Source organism: Mastigoproctus giganteus, chromosome 10, assembly GCF_048544385.1.
Source record: "Mastigoproctus giganteus isolate SK-2022 chromosome 10, ASM4854438v1, whole genome shotgun sequence".
Taxonomy (NCBI): domain Eukaryota; kingdom Metazoa; phylum Arthropoda; class Arachnida; order Uropygi; family Thelyphonidae; genus Mastigoproctus; species Mastigoproctus giganteus.
In genome coordinates, this window is record NC_143584.1 from 1562997 (window position 1) to 1584403 (window position 21407).

The following is a 21407-nucleotide window of genomic DNA, read 5'->3' on the forward strand; positions in this document are numbered from 1 at the left end:
AGCTTTGCCACGCTTTACAGAAAAAGATGACTCTGGGATCGGATAATTCGCATTTGTTCACCGTGATCTTATTCAGCGTCGTCGAGATAACAAGCTCGAAGCTGTAACCCTAACTTAAGTAACCAAGTGCAGTCAAGTTCGTTTAAAAATGCTGCGTAAAGATAAAGTAATTGTGATTAAATTTTATTACAAGAACAGCGACAGTGTTATTGCACCGTGTATTAAAGACATAAAAATGTGTCAGGGTCTCTGTCCGAGAAGAACAGCATTAAATTATATTTAAAGGTGTTTAGAATAAGGCGACCTAATACCTAAGCAACAACAACTCTTTTATACAGTATTTGAGAAACGCAATCCGTCGGGATGTAGCAAACATTTCATTGGAAACTTTGAAAGTAAAGTGGGTAACAGAATGGACGTCCTGATTGGTGATTAAAAAATATTGGCCATCATCATAAAGATTGATGAAAAAATTTACGTTCGTCTTTTTTTATAAATTAATCACTTTGCAGGATCCTGGCGGTCAAAATTCGAACTTGCTGATTGTTTTAAAAGACTCTAGTATACGCTAATTGCAATGCAGGAAACCACTTTTCAATACGACCTGCAGATTTTGAATGTCTGCGCGCGTAGCACAGTGGTATTGTCACCGTCCTCCCCACACCGGGTGGAAAAGGCTCAGGTTCGAATCCCGTCGATGACGCGAGGAACTTGAATGGGCTTTTTCACTCCGTGGCTGAGTTAGTCGGTTTCAGGCGTAGATAGCAAGATTTTTCTCCAAAAAATTGGGGTTTTTTCGTCCAGCAAACAGCCAAATCGACCAGATACCAGACGCAATTTACAGACAAATATATGGCTAGATGTAAGAAATTACGGGTGGCCCTAATATAATAATGTTTTGCAGATTTTGAACTATTAATGTACAGACATTGATAGTGGAGCCGGGCCTGGCTCCTGTTGTCAAGGATGGGCACTGGGGGGATTTGCCCATGGGGTGGCTTCTCCCTGGTGGCAGAATGGCCTGTTCATTAAACACTCAGGTCGTTTATAGGCGACAAGGATTTTTTTTTTTTCTTACAATCGGATACAGGTGGAGATAGGCGTAAGCCTAGGTGCCACAGTCGACAGGATTATATATATAATATATATATATACAGGGTTATTCAAACTGAAGTCCGGGGTCATCCGTAAATGATCACATCTACCCATATACAGGGTTATTCAAAATGAAGTCCGAACATCGTGAGCGTGGAAACGAAACTTGAGATATTATGCGTTCTTTCGAGATGGCTACAAATGATTATGACACATGCGCTTTCCCAAAAAAAAATTCTGAAACCCCAGACTTCGTTTTGAATAACCCTGTATACATGTTGATTTTGGGTGTCTGCGCGTGTAGCACACTGGTATCGTCACTGTCCTTCCCCACACAGGGTGGAAAAGGCTCAGGTTCGAATGCTATCGATGAAGCGAGGAACTTCTTTCACTCCCTGGATGAGTTGATTGGTCTCAGACATAGATAGCAAGGTTTATTCTTCGGTTGTTGTTCGGCTATAATGTTTTCTTCGTTCTGATATTTTCTTCGTTTTTCTTACAGGTGATAGGGGTTCAAATAAGGTGATATTTATTTATCAATTTTAGGAAAAGAAAAATGTCAGCCATATTCTCTCGATCTCCTAGGACACACTGTAGTGTTAACTGATTGCAATTATGAAAATTAGAGGAAAAAACTGTTTTCCGTTCTTTTTTGATATTGCGGGCATTCTATGATGATATGCTTTACCGTTATTGGGCATAAACAATTAGTGCATTGTGGAGGGTCACTGTTTGTTAGTAGATGGGTGAGAAAAGTATGACCAATGGGTAATCTGGCTAGGATGGTTTCTTCCTTTGTGTTTCGTCTCAGGCTGGATTGCCACTGTTTAGGTTCTCTCTTGATTTCAAAAAGTTTGTTATTTGTTTGATCTTTCCACATGTGTGTCCACAGTTCTTTATATGTCTGTTTGATAAGGGACTTATAATCACTATAAGAAGTCCTGAAATTAGATGACACCACATTTGTAGCAATTTTAGCAGCTAAATCTGCCTGCTCGTTTCCCAGGATTCCAACGTGTTCAGGGATCCAACAAAATATTACGAGCTGCCTATGTCCATGAAGTGCTAATAACTGTGCTCAAATTTTCTGTATCAGAGGATGACTAGGGAAGGATTTACACTGTAGAGCATTAACAGCACTTAACGAGTCCGTATATATAATGGATTTGGCATACGAGGCTTCTTTTATATTCTGTTTATTCCTCGAAACCCCAGGTTTTTCGTCCAGTAAATCGACCAGAGAACACATGCAGTTTACAGATACAATACACACAGATAGATGAAATAACTTTCCGGGTGAACCTAATATATAGGGGTTTTTTATTTATATATATATATAGTTTTTGAGTGTCCTCCACGATAGTATAGTGGTTTCACCACATGTCACTTGTGGTAAAGTCCTCCTCAATCGAGGTTGTAGTTAGCTGATCTCAAGCATAGGCAGTAGGGTTTTCCCGTGAGTTATTCCAGCCCATACCACATGTAAAACGGCCCGTGAACACACTTCTACAGATACGATACACGTAAGCGAATTTGGGTAACTCGAAGGTACGTTAATAACGATTATTTATAGTTTTCGAGTTATTAATTTTTATAAGTGAGAAAGGACTTTATAATCTTCATGCATGTAATAAAATGTATGATAATTTAAGGCCATATCTGGAACACTGGATACAGGTTTTGAAACCTTATTTTAAGAATGACAGGGATCTGTTAGAAATGGCGGAAGAGAAACAATATCAGTTGGAGGCAAAAAAAAGGGAAAATCTTATAAAAGAATATGGGTTCTGTAAATTATAGTCTCTGGAAGGTAGGCATCTGCGTAGTAAACTAAATGCTGATGACATCTTTAGTCTTTCTCGAATGACACACACAAATGGATATAAATTTCATTTGGGAAAGAATAATTGCAGGATAAAAATGCGAATATATTTGCTTTGTCCTCAGCCAGAGATTAATACTACTAGTATTGGCAAATGATGACGTCAACTGTTCATCCTTTCTAATAATTTGTTTAATTCTTCCACAAATTTATTCAGACTACCCACTTCCACAACACCACATGGAAATTTGTTCCAACAATCCATTACTCTCTGGCTGAAAGAAAATTTCCGCATATCTCTCCTGCAGCCAATTTTTTCATTTATGTTTCCTTCTGTCCGAACAGGAGGAAGGATTCCATCAGCATTTAGCTTAATCAACCCATCGAAGCCTTAAATATCTCATTATCATTATTAGCCATATGGTGCAAGGATTGCTGCACCAGGCAAGAAAAAAAATTCTGAGTTACCCTGAGAGAGAGAGAGAGAGAGAGAGAGAGAGAGAGAGAGAGAGAAGGGAATCACCAAAAAAGAGAAGAATGATGATATCCAGCTCCGGACCCGAGATATGCCAAACCCATATTCACCAGATGTGAGCCTCTGGGGCTCAATCAGATATCCTCGCAAGTTGCTAGTTTCCAGACGCTGCAGTCTAGAAACTAGAAATGAAATCTTTCAAAAGAAATGAGCAGTTTACAAACCCAATGTACTGTCTTATAGCCTTGACTGCTTGGCACAAAACAAACAGTTCTGAGAAAGAGGACTTAAAATTTGCTAGCAAATTTTAGGCAAACAAATTAAATACTGTAGTCCGAAATCTCCTATACCGTCAATATGAGCAATACAAGTTTTCTCCTCCCTGCCAGATAGTGGTTTCGCCACTTGTCATTCGTTTGGAGAGGAGTAAGTGTTCGAGTCTCGTCATACACTGGAGAAATTTCTAAAAGCTTCTTCAATCCCTGTATTAGCCGATATCGTGCAGATGGAGTAGGATTTCCGTAAGATATCCAGGGTTTTTCACCCCATACAACATGCAAATTGGCCCGCTTGAACACGCATTGTGGATGACATAATGATGATGTCATCAAAACCAACAGATTTCAAGTGGTGATTTCTGACAAACTCCACCGCTATATACACTAAAGTCACGCCATTTTGCTGCCTCGTATAAAATTACAGCTAATTTTAACTTACCAATGAGAAGTGGCGCCAATTAGGGCTTAAACGCTGCATATAAATGAATGTCGTTTATAAATGAATATATAGGAGGGTAGGGGGTCATCAATTTAAATGAATATGTAAACAGCAACTGAACCGTAATTGATTTAATTAACTAAGAAATCGTCCAGCCATTTACATACTCTAACCTAATGATCGCGTGTTCCGTCCTAGCAAAGGCAGAAAATAATTTTTAACGGCCTTCGTAGCCGAGTGGTCTTGCACAAGGGTACAAAAACGTTTGCGATAATGTTCTTGTATGTCTCTATCTTGTGAACTCTTGACCTGATATGGTTGTCCTGGAGCATATAAACAGAAAATGTATTTTGTTTTTTTTATATACTAACTACTGCTTTCTCTTAGCAGGATGCACAATTCTGTGATCTGTAAAATTACATCACGTTTGTCGATTATCATCCTCGACAAACCATTCAGGAAAAACTGCTTCAGTACTGAGACTAATGAAAGGAGTTGTAAGCGAGCGTGACACGGCTCTTATCAGAAACAGAGTCAAGCTGCCTTAATTCTCTGCGTAGATATTAATCTACGCACAAAGAAAGACGTCTCCTTCCTTTAAATGGACAGCAACGTGGAGTAATCGCAGGAGAGCTAATTAGTTTTAGAACTCAACTGAGCTAAGGAGAATGCTGCAGAAGATAACGATTTTAGGAGCATCGATGTCTGTAGGAGCCGATTTAAGAATCGTGAAGATCACGTCTCTGTTATAGCGTAAGCATTTTTAATGGAACACAATAGGAGTACGTAGTGGGAAAGACATCGAAATATCTTTCGAAACAAAGGAGTCTAACGAAGCTTTTATGGACCATTTCGCTCTCGCTCTTTAAACTCCTTAATTTTGTCTTTGAAAAAACGCTGGTGTTTTTTTTTTTTTTGTTTTTTTTTTAAATGTCAAATTTTTCAAATAAAAATTAATCTTTTTCAATCTTAAGCTGTGCGCAGTCTGCTCTTTTTATTGCACCCAAAGAATTTCCGATCAGTTTCCTTAAAAAGACGCTGATACTTAAAAGTACTTTGTGTCCTGGACAAGGATGTAAACTGGCCTGACATTCTTAAGAAAATTATTATTTATTTTATAAACTTTAATGAAGAAAATTTAAGACTTCCAAGGGGAACAGTTAATAATCAGGTAGATCCATACCGCCGAAATCTGATAATCTTTGGCATCGTCAGGATGCTTGGTGAAGAGTGCAACCAATTACACGCAGCATTTTGAAATTTGAGCATTAAATTATCCCGTGCAAGAAGTCTCATCTCACGTTCATACGGAACTACCGGTTCACATTCCGTTTATGATCCAGTGGCGTAGCCAGGATTTTTTGTCAGCAGGTACATTTACAAAAAAGGCTCAAACTGCTTTCTAAAAATGCGCCACAATACCCTGCTGACCCAACCCTTACTACGTCGTGTTTATAACAGATTTCAACGAAGCAGACTCGTGTGTGTCCTGAATAAATTTAATTGTTCAATGACATCAGATGTTGGTGCACAGGCTGCTGCCACACGGCAAGAACATAAAGATGTAGCGAGTAGGGGTCCCTAGGGGATAAACACCACTATAAATCTTTATTTGTCCTACCAAAATTAAAATATCCCCTTTTCCCTTCAATTCTATTTTTTGTATAACACTGTTATAGGCACTCCTGGGGGAAACACTTCACTACCCCCTTTCTCTATCAACTCCAATTTTTGTATAACACTGCTGTACTAACAAAAAACTGTTATATTAGGGCCACCCGGGAACTACCTCATCTCTCAATGTTTATGTCCGTTAATTGTCTATGTTCTCTATTCGGTTTACATATTTTTCTAGACTAAAAACCCGATTTATGGGGGGGGGGGATATAAACCTTACTGTCCAAACCTGAGACCGACTAACTCACGGAGTGAAAAAAGCCCACAAAAGTTCCTCGCATCATTGAAAGGATTCAAACCCGGGCCCTTTTCGACCCAGTGTGGGGAGGACGGTGATTATAACCACTGCGCTGCTCGCAAAGAAACCACAAGGTCAGAGGAGCTTACAATTAATTTAATAAATACAATCGTTAACTGTATTTAGCAGTCTCGTGAGAGTGAAAGTCAACCAATCTTTCCTCCCAACTCTAACATGCGAGGAAACAGCGGTGGATCTCGAAAGCGTTTGCACATTGCACTTTGGGTCGAAGGTGCGCTGAGAATGCGCTTCCGGTAAGCACTGACGCTCTGTTTTCACTCATTTTTAAGAAATTCTGAAGCGGCAAGAAACTTATTAATCTCATTTAATTTCGGGCCAGAAATCAACGGACACATTTAGAAAGGAACATCGAATTGTGAGTTCGAAAAACCTCCCTTCTGGGCGGAAACATTACGAAACGAAAGCGAAATAAATAAATGAATTAAACCGCGTAACCCTGTTGCAGCCAGGAACCTAAGGGAAAGGGATAAACACGGAGGTTAACAGAAACAGAAAGTGCCTCACCTTCACGTCGGGGTTGACAAGGTACAGGAGAGGGTTGGCCCTCAGCTTGTCCGCCTCCACCTGCTGCCTTCTGACCTCTTCTCTCCGCTGGGAACTGAGCATTGCCACTTCCTCGCGAGGCATCACTTTCGACTTGGGGGCGACGGCCTGGATGTTCGGCAGACTTTTCTTCCTCTTCGTCGTCACTGCCTCGGTGACCTGCAGCTGCCCTTGGGGCTTCCTCCTGCTCGGAGGATTCACGTACAGAGACGCAGTTCTCTGGAAGTTGAGGCTTTCCGCCACTGACTCGGTGAAGACACTTTCGGCCCTTTCGGACCCCTCCGATTCCAGACAGTGGGGGTTCCCCGTGCTCACTGTCGGACTCGTTCGCCCTTCCTCGCTATCGCTGGGGGGTGCATAACTCATCAGTCCGGGCTGGTTGGGGAAGTTGTCTGCATATATCACAGGGGGAAGATTTGAGCGGCGGTTGGACCTGGTCGGTGACGTATCGTCGTTGTCCATGCTTTCTGACACCCCCGAATCGGGCGTAGCGTCTGGGCCATAGCCCGACCTCGGGGGTTGGAATGGCGACACACCGGGCATGGGACTCATCTCCCTGCTCGACATCCGAGGGGGGGACGGAATTCTACGGCCACCCTTGATCACCACGCGGGGTTTCATTTCCCGGTAATGATCGAAGTGGTCGTTCATGGCCTGTTGAAACGAGTAGCGTCCTTCCCCTGGCATGCGCATACTCGGGTTGCGCTGAAACTGCTGCTGTTGCAAGTTCAGTTGCTGCTGTTGTTGCTGCTGCTGCTGAAACTGCGTTTGGTGTTGCTGCTGTAACTGCTGCTGCTGCTGAAATTGCGTTGGATGTTGCTGCTGTAACTGCTGCTGCTGCTGAAATTGCGTTGGATGTTGTTGCTGTAACTGCTGCTGCTGGTGGAGTTGCTGCTGAAGTTGCTGTTGTTGAAGTTGCTGCTGCGGTTGCTGCTGTTGTAGTGATGTGGTTTGTCGGAATGATGGCTGCCGGACCGGGCCACGCAGTCCAGAATCCGTCCACCCTTGATCTTGTTTGGGAGGATTCGTAGGTCCCAGGTAGCTGTTCATCCTCTGGCCCTGGGAAAGGTCCGTCGAGTACGGCGGGTTCTGCGGCAGAGTGGTGTTGACGTACCTATCGTTTGGCACAGTCACGTGAGTTTGCATTTCCATTTTCCGGTGGTCCGTGGCGTTGGCAATGTTCTCTCGCGACACGGAGACCACCTTCCTGTCCGTAGTTAAGAAGGGCGCTCGCACTTGCGGTACTGCCTGCCGTTCCATTGGTAACCTGTCCGTGATTTTTTGCCTCAGCAAGTCTTGGCCTGAAAAAGAAATTGAAATACTCGTCAGGGGCAAGAATAAACGAAAATATGCACAGATATTAGAAACACAACTAATGAGCCAATAACTGCACAGATATTAGAAACACAGAACTAATGAGCCAATAACTGACATTGGGAAATACTAAAATCAAAAGAAACGTATCTCTAAAAAATTTTCTTCTCTTAAGAATATTACAATCTGTAGGTCCAATTGGTTCGCCTCATTTATTTTTAAGCTGCATGCATGTGTTCTTGTTTATACTCCGGCACGACCACCAGGTCAGTGGAGTTTACAATAAATCGCCTGCTATGAAGACATTAGGAATGAGCTGCGAAATGAAGTCCCATCCTTCAGCATAAATCAAGTTGACCAACTTGTTCTGACACCACATCACTTGTCTGCACTCCAGGCTTTTGCAGCTGCTGTCTTTGCCAGAAGGAAAGATATGCTTACAACTTATGCAGTGGCAACATAACCTCAGGCACCGATCAAAGATCAACCTATTGACCTTTTCAGGCATATTATTATTCTATTTTATTTTTATTTTTATTTATAATTTGTCCTTTCCTCATCTCTCTTTTTTTTTTCATTTTCCCTCTTTTCTTTTCTTTTTTTCCCCTTCTTTTTTCTTTTCCCTCTTTTCTTTCTTTCTTTTTAATATATATATTTTTTTCTTTATTTTATTTTATTATTATTTTTTATTTATTATTTATTTTCTTTTATTATTATTATTATTTTATTTATTTTTTTATTTATTTATTATTTTTTTCCTTTCAAAACCTGCACCACGGGTGAATGTTTTTTTTTTTCTGAAGTCCCTCTGGAATGGGCCCCCAGAGGATCCTGGCCCACCTGCTGGCAACACCAGGTGGGTCAGAGTCTCTTTTGAGATGTTACGTGATATACTGGGACTGGCCCACCTTCCCGTGGTGTGGACGAGTACCCAGAATCATCTGTCCAGGTGACTGATGCTTCTGGGTAGCCAAGCGGCCAGAACAGAACACACACACACAACACACACAAACTGACGTCACACACACACACACACACACACACATCTGGCCCAACTGTAGTGATACTGTTCTTCACAGAGATACGAGGCGGAGTTGAACGAATGTTCCAGGTGCCACCCTTTACATATACACATGTCCACAAGTACAAACGGTAATCGTATTTAGTAGTCACGGGCTTGAATTCCGGTGCACTCAAAGAGCGCGTGCTACTGCACTCTCGCTCCTGACCACTCGGCTACGTCAGGCTTGTTAATGATTGAAACTATTTATAGTATTCATTTAATTTCCTGCCCGACAGCCTTAGTGACTGGTAAGTGCATCTTGAACCCGACAGGAATCGTCTGATTTACACGGACTTCTCCGTTCTTCAGGCAGGGTTCAATAACAACCTGCTTGAAGAACGTAGTCATAGGTTTCGCGATTCTATGATTTTTATGGTGCTCCTTAGCACCATAAAAATCATAGCTGCTGATCCTCCAAGTCAGCTTTGTTCAGTACGAAATGTGGTTGAGTTAGAGTGGGAGGAAACTTGGGCAAGGAAAATGATACGACGAATGGCTTTGCTGGCTGATGCTGTGAGGTGAACGGGATTTCAAATTCTATAGGGCGAGTGTGAGGAATGCTTTGTTTTGATTCTGGTTGCTCACCTTGCTATAGTTAGTATTTTAGCGCCTGTTTTACATGCAATACATCCAATTTTCCAACACCTCAATCAGCTCACCCAGCAGATGACTGTCCTGCGGTGAGCACACGCTCACACGCTAACAATCATACAAAAGAAGATTCACCATAAGCAGGGACGTACGTTGACAGCTATTGAGTGCCAGGTAAAGTCTCACAGGGTCTGCGCTTCACTTCGGTTCCGTGTCCCACCTGCCCACCCCCCCCCCCCCCCACTATAAAAAGTGCCACTGCTCAGATTGATCACGTGCTTTCTCTCGGGCAGCAAACTACTTCTTCATTGTTTACATGGCCAAATTGAAATTTTCTCTCCTGGAACAACCAATACTAGAGGGGCGTAGGGCACAATAAGTGGATTCATAAAATATTATACAGTATATATGAAAGCTTAGTACGATCCATTAAAGGAGTGAATCGTGATATACCGTAAGTTTTTAGCTCATGATAGGAAGAACACCATATAGTCGCTAATACTCCAAATAGTCCACTAATCCAAAAAATTAACTGTTACAAGGTATACCTTCTTTTACAATGTCTACAGCCAACCGAAAATGTTTTCTTCCCAGTCTTCCTCATCGTTTACTCTAACCAGACGCGGATCTTTCAGTGTAAAGCTCCTACGATAAGACATCTGAAGCTCATTTCACTCCTAGTAATGTGCACAATTTAACCCTCGTGGGTAACACACTTGGTAGAATCGCCGTCGTCCCCACACCGGTTGGGAAAGACTTCAGTTCGAGTCCCATCAATGACCTGAGGAACTTTCAGGGCGCCTTTTTTTTTTTGACAACACGGCTGAGTTAGTCGGTCTCAGGCGAGGTCAGCATGGTTTTTCTCTAGGAAACTTGGGTTTTTCGTCCAGCAAACAGAAAATCGACCACAGAACACATGCAGTTTACAGACAATACACACGAAGCAATATGACCTTAGTCGCTGATACTCCTATTACAACAACAGTGCACAATTACACTTATTACCAACCAAGCCATCTTTTCAGCTCTCCAAATCTTTTCAAAGATGGTTTTTTTCCTGAATACTACTGCCTCTACTTCAACTACATCTTAACCTCTATCTTTGACAGACGAAGGTCACTTGGTGCTTCTATTCCAGTTCAACTACACCTGGGCTCCGCTAGTACCAACCAGTGCAAGATCTTGCTGGCACCAGGCTATGGTAAATCGAATCCTTCTATTCATATTATATTGTATTGTCTCCTCTGTTCTGCTTTATATCTCCTGTTTGCTATTTTTTCTATCCAGGAGTGAGCATGTGGGAGAGCGATTGACTGAACTTTTTAAGGTGGGATTAATTTTTTTATTTATTTTTTTATTTAGGTTTTTCTTTTCTGGTACTACCTACGAGATGTCTTTCCTTCTCTGTTCCGCGGGTGCGGGATCTTACTGTCCCATCTAATTGATAGAACAGTACGTGCTTATTAGTGACCTGCCTCTTCGTGGCGTGAATGGGTACTGGAAAGCAGCATTCGTGGTCGCTGCTTCCCGCACTTTGACGGCATTCAATGAAGAAACTTGACTGAATGCACAACTGCTATTTAACACTTTCAATTCTTCTGCTTATGAGTTCGAAGTTAGTTGGCTTGACTGAGTTTTTTATGTTGCGTATTTTTGGGGTCAGTCTCTAAAACGTTATGAAAAAGCAGCTGGCCATTTCCGTTTTCAGTTTAATTAGTTTTGTCTTTATGACTTGGGGATACGTTTCTCAAATTAATGTTGGACTAATTATTATAATTAACCATTAATTAACATCGGTGAGTGACGTGTACCTGGGACTTGTAGTTCCGGAGCAAACTGCTTTGCCACAAGCCGAGCGACTTCTGAATCTTCTCCGGCATGCATGGCGGCAACGTCTCCTTGCTCGGCCTTGCTACGAGCGGTCGCCGTCCTAAAATGAGAGGAAAAAACTATCCTTAATTGGTTGGATGAGACACATTCAAAAATGCAAATCGTTGCAAGAAACATTGCATTAGTAGTTCAATAGCAAATATAAAACCATGTTTATAAGCATATAAGCTATAATCAAGCAAGCCCGTGAGCGCGCGCGCACACACACACACACACACGTGTCACAAAATAAGCACTCCATTTAAAATCGTCTACCTTTTTGTTATTTTTATCTCCTGAAGGGGCCTTTGCAATTCAAAGTCCCATTTGGTGCCACTTCGGGCTCCACTTCGTCCCACTTTTGAACGAAATTTCTATAAATGACTCGGTTTCGAAACCGTCATAAAGGAGAGTTCCATTCACAGCGCTGCCTTTTGTGGACATGTTCCGGATTTTGGTGCGTTCGTGCAGGAGTACTTTAACCCCTGATCTTCACGGAAAGAGCCACGTCACCACGTTGAACATTCCAAACGTGCAACGACAATCTTTCTCCCAGCAGAGGGCGGGTGGTGCGTACAAGAAGTTAAGTGGGGATTTGCGTACATCAATATGTTTTCACGTGTTGTTTAGTGAGGCGAATGTAAAAAGCTTTGAAAATAAAAATTATTGCGTTAAAATTGAAAATATTATTATATCTCTCCCTCCACTGGGTACCCTCGTTTTAAAATCGGAAAGGTTAATAAACAGTTCGTGTGAAATTTATAAAATTATTATCTTATCGATGATTTTGTGCGCATGACACTCAATTACTCGCTATGAAATTGCGAAAAAGATTTCTGCTGAGTAAAAGGTAGGTGGCACTGGTTTACATCCGCTGCCTGTGCCCTTAGACTGGCATTCCAAAACACGTAGTTTAATGCAAAAAGATATTTAAAAATATCTTAACAATAGTACATTCTAGCTTGAGACAAGACAACAAAAAAAATAACACTTTATTTGTTTATTTATTTATTGTTAGAGTAATTTTCACACCCGCAGGCACCAAACCCCTCGAACCTGATACCTCGAATAATTCAGTAGCCCCACGAACTGTTGAAAGTGTGAGTGTACGAATCGGCATTGATGGCTCCGGAACTCTCCAACAGTCCAAATCCGAACCACAAAATGTAGCCCCACACCACGACTGTGCCTCCTCCGAAATTCATTGTGGGCGCAGTACACTGCATTCATAGGGCATTCTTCACGCCCGCACAACACTCGATGTCTCATCTGAAGAATAGGTAACGCGATACGCAGCTGCATAGGACTCGTTTCCATCAAATTATAGTCCAAAAAATGCCACTGCAAACGTTGGGATGATACAGGACTTGCGGGCGGCAAGTGCGCAATGAAAGGACGCACCGCACATCTCCCTACGGACTGTTGGCTCACTCGAACAAAGCCTTGTCGACATTCGCAGCTCAAACGTAACCTTGTCCAAGGATGTTCACGGTTCTCTTGCCCTCATTCTCTCTCTTTTCACTGCATCGTAACTGACTTTGCAAGGTATGGCCGTACATAGGGAAGAATACTTTTGGTAGAGTGGTATATACAGGGGGTCTCAAAAATACACGGCATAACTTCAGGAATGAGTTCCTCATATGTAGACAATAAAAATATTTTATATCAACATAGTTCCGGAAATGCTTGGTTTCCGATTTTGAAGGTCTGTCTATAACACTTAACTGTTCACATCACCTTACAGTAATTGTTCAAAATGTCCGCCTTCTGCCTGAATACAGGCCTCGCATCGACGTCTCATGGACTTGCGAAGACCATGCAAATTCCTGGCATGTTTCGTATTGTCTCAAAACCTGGCAAAATTCGATTGCGGAGAGTTTCCACATCAGCTACCGGAGTCGAATACACCAATGACTTTAAATGGCCACACAAGAAGAAATCTAGTGGGTTTAAATCAGTTGAGCGTGGGGGCCAGGCAGTTGGTCCACCGACCAGAAAACCTTCGATTCAGGTAATTTCGGGCTAGGTGGCTGAAATGTGCGGGAGCGCCATTGTGCATGAAGTGTGCTTATCACCTGCGGGAGATAAGACATTCCGGTTAATAACTGGAATCAAGCATTTCCGGAACTATGTTGACATAAAATATTTTTATTGTCTACATATGAGGAACTCATTCCTGAAGTTACGTGTATTTTTGAGACACCCTGTATATTCTCTTAGAACAAAAACGATCGCAAAGATTCGAAACACTCGCGAAGTCTTCAACTTCCAAATAAGCGTACTGCGGATGGAAAAAACCCAGTACGCCAGTATATTTATTCCTATAGGACGCTTCAGACAGAAATTGAACCCACAATAAGCAGCTTTCAAAAAAACTTAATAACAAATGAATTTAAGCCGATTACGGTTTTTTTTTTTTTTTTTTTTTTTTTTTTTAAGATTTCCCTGATATTTTGCTACTTCTGTATAAATTTCCTTTAATGGAATACGGCATTCTATGTGGCAACGTTAATCAAACTGCGCCCGCATTCTTAAAAATACGTAAGAATTGATTCTTACGTCTTAAGGATCGAAAGATTCGATCCTCGATTTTTTTCCGGAATGATTATTCGTACGAGAATTATATTCGGTACATTGAAAAGTAGTCCTTCGTACACGTTCGCGTTACCGACACAACACCTGCGTCGGCTTTAGCCGCAGCTGGAAGAGCGGAAAAAAACGGGGAAAAACTCAATGACGAAAAAAAAAAAGGAAACAGAAATGAAAACATTAGTGTCAGTACGGCGAATGATGCAAGGAGAACTCTTTCGGCGTCAATCAAAAAGAATCTTAAAAAATAATAAAAAATAAAGCAGAATATTCATAGTTTTCCACGAGGTAATGCTTCAATTTTGCTTTGAACATAGCCAGACTCACTGCCTGTGCCACTTTGGCAGGCAGACTGTGAAGAGGGATAATGACGTATTCCCCTACTATAAAAGGTTCTCCTACTTATAAGGGAGGCGCCTCCGTAGCCAGGTGGGAAGGAGCAGTAGTGCGTAGCACCCGCTTCTTGATTAGACCGGGATTCAAGCCCGTCACCACCAAATACGGAGGATGCGGAAAGGTCAGGGAATGACCAACGCATATCCCGGAGCAATATGGCCTTAGTTGCTAATGCTCCAAAAAAAACAAAAAAAAAAACAAACAACATCCTACTATAAGACAGCCAGGACAACACGCGTCTTCCTAACCTCCTGTTTACACTGCATGAAAAATTTAATGTCAGATTGAATCTGATGCTTAAGTCTTTTTTGTCATTTACCACTTTTAGGTCTTCTTACCCCTAGCTTAAACGTGACTCCAGAATTTCTGGTCGTAATGGCTGGTACTCAATTTCCGGTCCCCACACCTTATACTTAGAAGCATTAAACTTCAGTTACCATTTTTCGGATCACATATGGACCAAATCCAAGACATAAGAAGCAATATTGCGTGGCTCGAATAGTGTAGCACTCTTCCCATTTTTGAATCATCAGAAATCTTTCAGAGCTTCGTTTGGATATCCTCATCGGTATAAGTCATGAAAATTGGAAATAGAATCCAACACCGAGCCTTGAGGGGGCCAACTTGAACCATTTATGCCAACCCTCTGTCTGTCTCCCATCTTTTAGCCAGTGTACAATCGAGCGTGTAACTGGAACTTCTTCCAGTTTACACAGCGGTCTCCCATGAGGGACGGTATCAAATTCGTGAGAAACACGCAGTTGAGAGTAGAGCATTACAGTATCTGCATTAATGTCGCCATCAATCTTCTCGAATCTTTCCCTTGGCTTCTTACTTGGCACGCCCCGCCCAACGTCGTGTTTGGCAGTCTTTCAGAAGTCATTCTTCGCGTGTCTAAGAAATTGTCTCAGTTTTATTACTCTGTGATGAGTCCCATTAGGGTTAAGTTTGTCTCCCATTTCTTTCCAGTTCAGAGTTAAGTTTGGATCGCATTCGTTTCCAGTTCTGTCCAACCAATTTCACTGATTTTAAAAAAGAATGAAAGATGCTTTTTGGCTCGACGTCCTTTTCAGACAACTTTTCCAGTTTGCTGTGCCCAAAGTGGGGAACCTGCGTTCACTACTTTTTGTCTAATCGCTTCCTATCCTTACTCCTTCCTATTTCTCTCCACTCTTCCGTCTATCTTCATTCCTTTGGCCTTAATTTCTGCAATTATAAATAAATAAGTTATCAAGACACACAAATATATACAGGGGATCCCCGGTATCCGAGTTCCCGCAGTTACGAGAATTTGAAAATTAAAGCTTTTTCCCTTGAGAAAATGGACCAAGCACTTGAATATTTTTTGTGAGGACGATCTTTTTCATGATCGTGCAACAAATGTTAAGCGCGTAGTTAAAGACATAACAATTTTATCTGAAAAAATACGACAAAAAAAAAAAAAAAAAAAACACGAACAACTCTGGATTCATTCTTTATTCGTACAACTGAAAAATAGTTACACTATTTTTCAGTTGTACTAATAAACTTTACTTAACCTTACATTGTGCAACATATTATAATAAAAAATGTCTAATAAAATAATTTTATCATTTTTCACTATGTACAAGTACATAATAAACATTACTATATAATATCGGTTTAGAAACACCACATCTACTCATCATTAACAACGAGTTGCCCATGTATTGCACTATCTCGAATAAGTAACGCTTCACTTGCAATACCAGGTTACCTGCCCACCCACCGATGAAAAGCCAACTAGCTTTGCAACGGTGCTGTCTGAGCGGTGGCGCCCACCGAGAATAAGCAACAATAGTCGTTTCTATTCGAGGTAGGCAACTCGTTGTGAGGGATGAGCACAATATGAGATACAGATGAAATGATGTTTTCACACTACTAAAATAGTTTTTCTTTAACAGTTACCTATGGTGTATCTACACCGATGTTATATAGAATCTTAAAATATTATGCCTAGTTGCATTTAGTTTCATTTAAATAATAAACATTACATTAATCTCTGTGTCTTGATAACTTATTTATTTAATAACTACAAAACAGCAAAAGAAAAAGACAAATTAACTAAAAGAAAAGGAGGGAACAGTGTGACTGATATGAACAGACAGGAATAAAACTGTACACTTAAATTTCTTCTTTCACATTAGAAAAACGCAGTATGAGAATATGAAATTAAAATAAATTTCAAAGCTCAGATAACAGATGCGTTTAGAGATTTAAGTTGCTACGAGATTTAAGTGTCCAGGGGCATCAAATATTTCCAAATTTTCTTTGTTGATTAATCTTGCAGTCCTCTACTGTAGTTTATTTTTGAGATTACGTTGTGGCTATTGGCGTACCATTTACAGCTTATTAAACAGGAATAAACTAGCAAAATCTCTTCTTTCTTTCTTTCTTTCTTCCAGCATTTCAAGCCCGAAGAATTTACAGCACTCTTCATAAGATTTCTCATTATATTGTAATCCACTTTTAAAACACGTTTTTGCTCTTTTTTGGATCTTTTCAATTTCTAATACGCTGCACGGGGAGACAGAGCAGACCTGCGAGGCATATTCTAGGGCTGGCTTAACAGAAACTTTGTAAAGAAAGATGAACAATTCCAATTGATTAAAATTTCTTACTCTTTTACGAAAACCTAACTTTTTTTTGTTAGCTGCCTTCACAATGTTTGAGACATGGAAACCAAAGGAAAGTGATGCTCTAAAAAAAATATCCAACTAACTTTTTTGATCACTTTATTGTTAATACAATAAGAAAAACTCAGTTTGTTTTTTTATGTGCATTAGCAAAATTCACCAGCTCACACTTATTCTCATTAACTACCGTTCTATTCTCTTTCAGCCACTAAATTACTGTTGCAGACCATTTAAAATTATACACTATTGGATTGCTTTATAAATTTTTACGTCGCTTGCAAATATGTTAATTTTGATTTGGTAGTCATTGACATACATAAGAAATAGCAAATGGGCCCAAGGATGAACCCTATGAGACACCAATTTCGGGTTGAAAAGGATGTGAGATCTTAACTTTAAAAGTCACGGACATTTCTCTCTCTTCCAAGTAGATTGCGAATGAATCAAGGGCCTGTCCTGTGAGTCCGTAACGATCCAGTTTATCCATTAATCTCTGATGCACTACTTTGTCAAAGGCTTTGACAATTTTCTCCTTCGTCTAGCAACTGGGATATATCTGATACAAAAGAAATCATGAGTGTGCAGGTGGATCGTCCCTTGATAAATCCGTGAGTGTAATACGACAGATTAAGTTTCATAAATTTAAAAAGCTGCTTCGTTAAAATGGATTCAATTATTTTTGAGAATGTAGAGTTGACAAACTGATCTGTAGTTGTTAAGTGAAGATGGGTCTCCTTTTTTTTATAAATAGGGAAAACAAAAGCTTTTTTTTTAGTTGAGCTGGATATATTCCACTTTTAAAAAATAATTTGATTAAGTAAAGTAATGGCTTTACCAATGTTGTTCTATATTTTTTCCACAAAACAGTAGGAATACCATCAAGACCTCGTGCGAGGTCCTTTTTTTCATACTGTGGATTGTGCTAAACAGGCTTGGTTCATCTCAAATATACTTAGCGTATCATTGTAATTTAGGGAAAAAACTTCATTTACTTCAATTACTCGTCGCCCGCGTCTGTGTTTTTATTTTTCTTCGACGCTGCTAGCAAAGGCAGTCCGCCTCAGACATCTATGAGAGATCTTGGGGAATATCCAGCGTGTTCACAATAGCATTTTGATTTTTTCATTAAAATAACTGAATATAGGCTTGACATCTTTCGCCTCAAAGACTCTTCTTTCAACGAAGCCCAAGTATTTGTCATTGTCACGTTTTAATTTCGTATAGAAACGAAAATTTTCTCTATTTCAAAGGCAGTATTTCTCTATTTTTGCACCGGACTAAGCTAAACACGAAGTGAATTATCAAAAAGACCTCCCTTCTGTGAATACTTTCAATACTAATTTGAGAACAAGGTTAACTAACTTTTGGACTTACTTCAATGATATCAATTGCTGATAATTTCAGGACGTACTTTAAAAGGGGTCCGTCCTAACGAGCACTTTCTAACACGCAAAATACTTAAGTAAAGCGATCTTTCCCACAAGCTCAGACGAACACGACTGCTGCCAGTTTCTCCAACTGCAGCCCTTCTGATTGTCCTTTTATTTTTTTATATATTATTCGTTATTTCACATATTTTATTTCATTTCTTAATTGTTATTTTTTATTTAGTTTATCTTATTATTATTATTTTTTTTTAATTTTAGTTTAATATTATATCTTCCTCTTTCTCTGCTGGTGCCGACCTTGGTCAATGCTAGAGCTGCTGGTACTGGATTCTAGCGAGAGATTGTTTTCTTAACTACTGTCCTTTCCTTTTACTGTTTGTTTTCCTTTCTTCAATTTCCACTGTCCTTTAGGAGTGTGAAAGGGTGCGAATGTGCGTATCAATCTATCCTCTACTCTTTGGGAATTTCAGCACGCACCCGCTTGTCACCGAATTGGATCCCTGGCGGCATTGGATTTTACTATCCTACCATTTTACGATAAGGTAAATATACGAGAACTTCTGGAGAGACTACAGCAGCGAAGGAGGACCAGCTTGGTAAGGGGTTACCAATCGATACGCATACGAAGAACGGCTTAGAAGGTGTGGACTGCAAAGTTTCCCAACTAGATATTGAAGAGGTGATCTGACTGAGATTTATAAGGCGCTGAAGAGATTTTGTAAAATGACTGAAAAGAGTCTGTTCTTCCTCATAGATGAGATCAGAACCATGGAGCACAAATATAAAATCTCAGGGAATAACAGAAGATTGAATCTCCTTAAGTTTACTTAATGGTGGAGGTAGCAAAGTGGTGGAGGCAGTGAGTCTGACTAAGTTTAAAGAAGAATTGGACGATTACCCTGTGGGAATGAGAACAGTACGAATATTCTGTTTTATTTTATTTAATAATAAAATTTATTATTATTATTTATTTATTTTTGGCTTAGGCAAAAAAGTTCGTTCTCTTCTATCATTTGGTTTTACCAATACAACAAATATGGGTTTTATTTGCAAGCTACGAGCAGTGGAATCCTCACCACTCTTCAGCAGAGCGAAGCTGATAATGGTATCGCCTCCAGCATGTTGAGGATCTAGCTGTACAAGAGGTCGGAAATTACTCTGAGAGAATAACTCTCAAACACCTTAGAAGAGAACACCCTTCAAAAGAATCCAAACTCGCATCTGTTTCACGTTGCCGTCACTGCCGTTAATTTGAGTAGCGTATCGGGTTCCCCTTTGGCCGCCATGAAGCAGTTCACCTTCCTACCTGGGTAGGCTTTCCACAAACAGCGTGTGTAGTCCTCCGTTCCACCTGCAGAACGTGTCCTATTGAGTAGCTGACGTGAGACCTATTGGTTTTCTTGTCCCACGTTCTATTTCATCTCACTAAGAATCAAGTGAGACGAACTGGAACGTGTTGGTTTTCTTATCCCTCACTCCCACGTACCAGATCATCTCCCTCGATTCTCAGCGGAGACATCAGATTTTCTGAACAAACACTTGCACAGATTACAACAGCAGCAGCTCCACAAATAGGCGACTTAATATCAAATCCGTGCAGTTTGCGGAGTACTTTGTCGTAATTCCCTTACAGATTACAACGATCGACGTAGAATGTCTACTACGAACGTTCCCGGCGAATACTTCAAAATTTTCAATACTTTGGCGATCGATTCAGACAAGCGCTCCATGGACAGAAAAGACAGATGGGAAGTTCTGGCACAGACACATCGGCTCGTCTTTCTTTGACACAAAGATGCTTTACTATTGCGCGGTGATATGCAAATATAGAAGTGTGTGTGTGTGTGTGTGTGTGTGTGTCAGGCCACTTTGCCACCCGGGGGTGCACCTGGATAGCTGCTTCCTGGTGCCCATTCCTAGGCACGAGGAGCCGGACCTGGGTTTACAATCCCTGTTGAGCGCTTTCAGCACTCAAAATCCCGCACCCATCGGAGGATGCCAGCAAATCCCGCTCACCGGTCGCCCAAATCTTGGAGCCAAAAAAAAAAAAAAAAACTAACCACTAGTGGTTGAATATCTCAATAAATCTCAGCTAACCTGAGAATTATTAAAAATTGGAAAGTTCAAAAGTCCAAGTTGAGTGATCATTCGAGTGATTCAAGGTCTCTTCACAGAGTTCTCGAATCACAGTCCAGAGATGATCGATGGAGAAAGCCAGATCCAACACAATGAGTCAGGTCCAGCAATTCAGAAGTTAAAGAGGACATTCACAGTGTTCAGCCATCAGACCGAACACCATGAATCAGGTCCAAAGAATGATGGAACGACGGAGTGATGAAGAAAGCCAGACTCAGCACAATGAGCCAGGTCCAGCAATTCAGAATCAAGCTGTATATTATAGAGCAGTTCCAGTCTTCAACAACATTGTATTTTCGCACTTGGGATGAAATAATCTACACAACTATTTCACAAATTATTTTGTAAACTGAAAACTTTGTAAAGATTAGTAAATTGTAAACATTTGCAAATATGTCCTAAGTTCATAAGAACAATACCAGATGGCCGTATCAACATCATATGCAAATGATATACTAATATTTCATTCATTGCCTCCCCTTGAGATTTCCGGGATTTTTCATCCTGCATAACATGCAAATTGGCCTTGAATACAGGCTTGAACAGACAATACACAAACAGCGCAGTTTTGCTTTGGATATTAATGCGCTGCACATAATTCCCCCTTCCCCTCCACCAAATAATAATAAATTAAAAAATTTTAAATTGAAAATAAATTATTATTAAATCCGTTTATTATTATAGCAAGTGATTGCTTTCACCCCTTTTACACAGCCGACCGGCTAGAAGGGCGTCACGCGGGGGGGGGAAGCTTCGTAC

At 40.7% G+C, this 21407-nt stretch overlaps 1 protein-coding gene across 1 annotated transcript in view; it reads right to left on the reverse strand.

Moving 5' to 3' along the window:
* jp (junctophilin) overlaps positions 1–21407 on the reverse strand; it is an 87533-nt gene that overhangs the window by 3366 nt on the left and 62760 nt on the right. Inside the window, exons 4-5 of the mRNA XM_090383614.1 lie at positions 11428–11546; positions 6610–7949 (exon numbers count right to left, since the gene is read on the reverse strand). Coding sequence (XP_090239740.1) covers positions 6610–7949; positions 11428–11546 — 1459 coding nt within the window. The remainder of the gene's footprint in view (positions 1–6609; positions 7950–11427; positions 11547–21407) is intronic.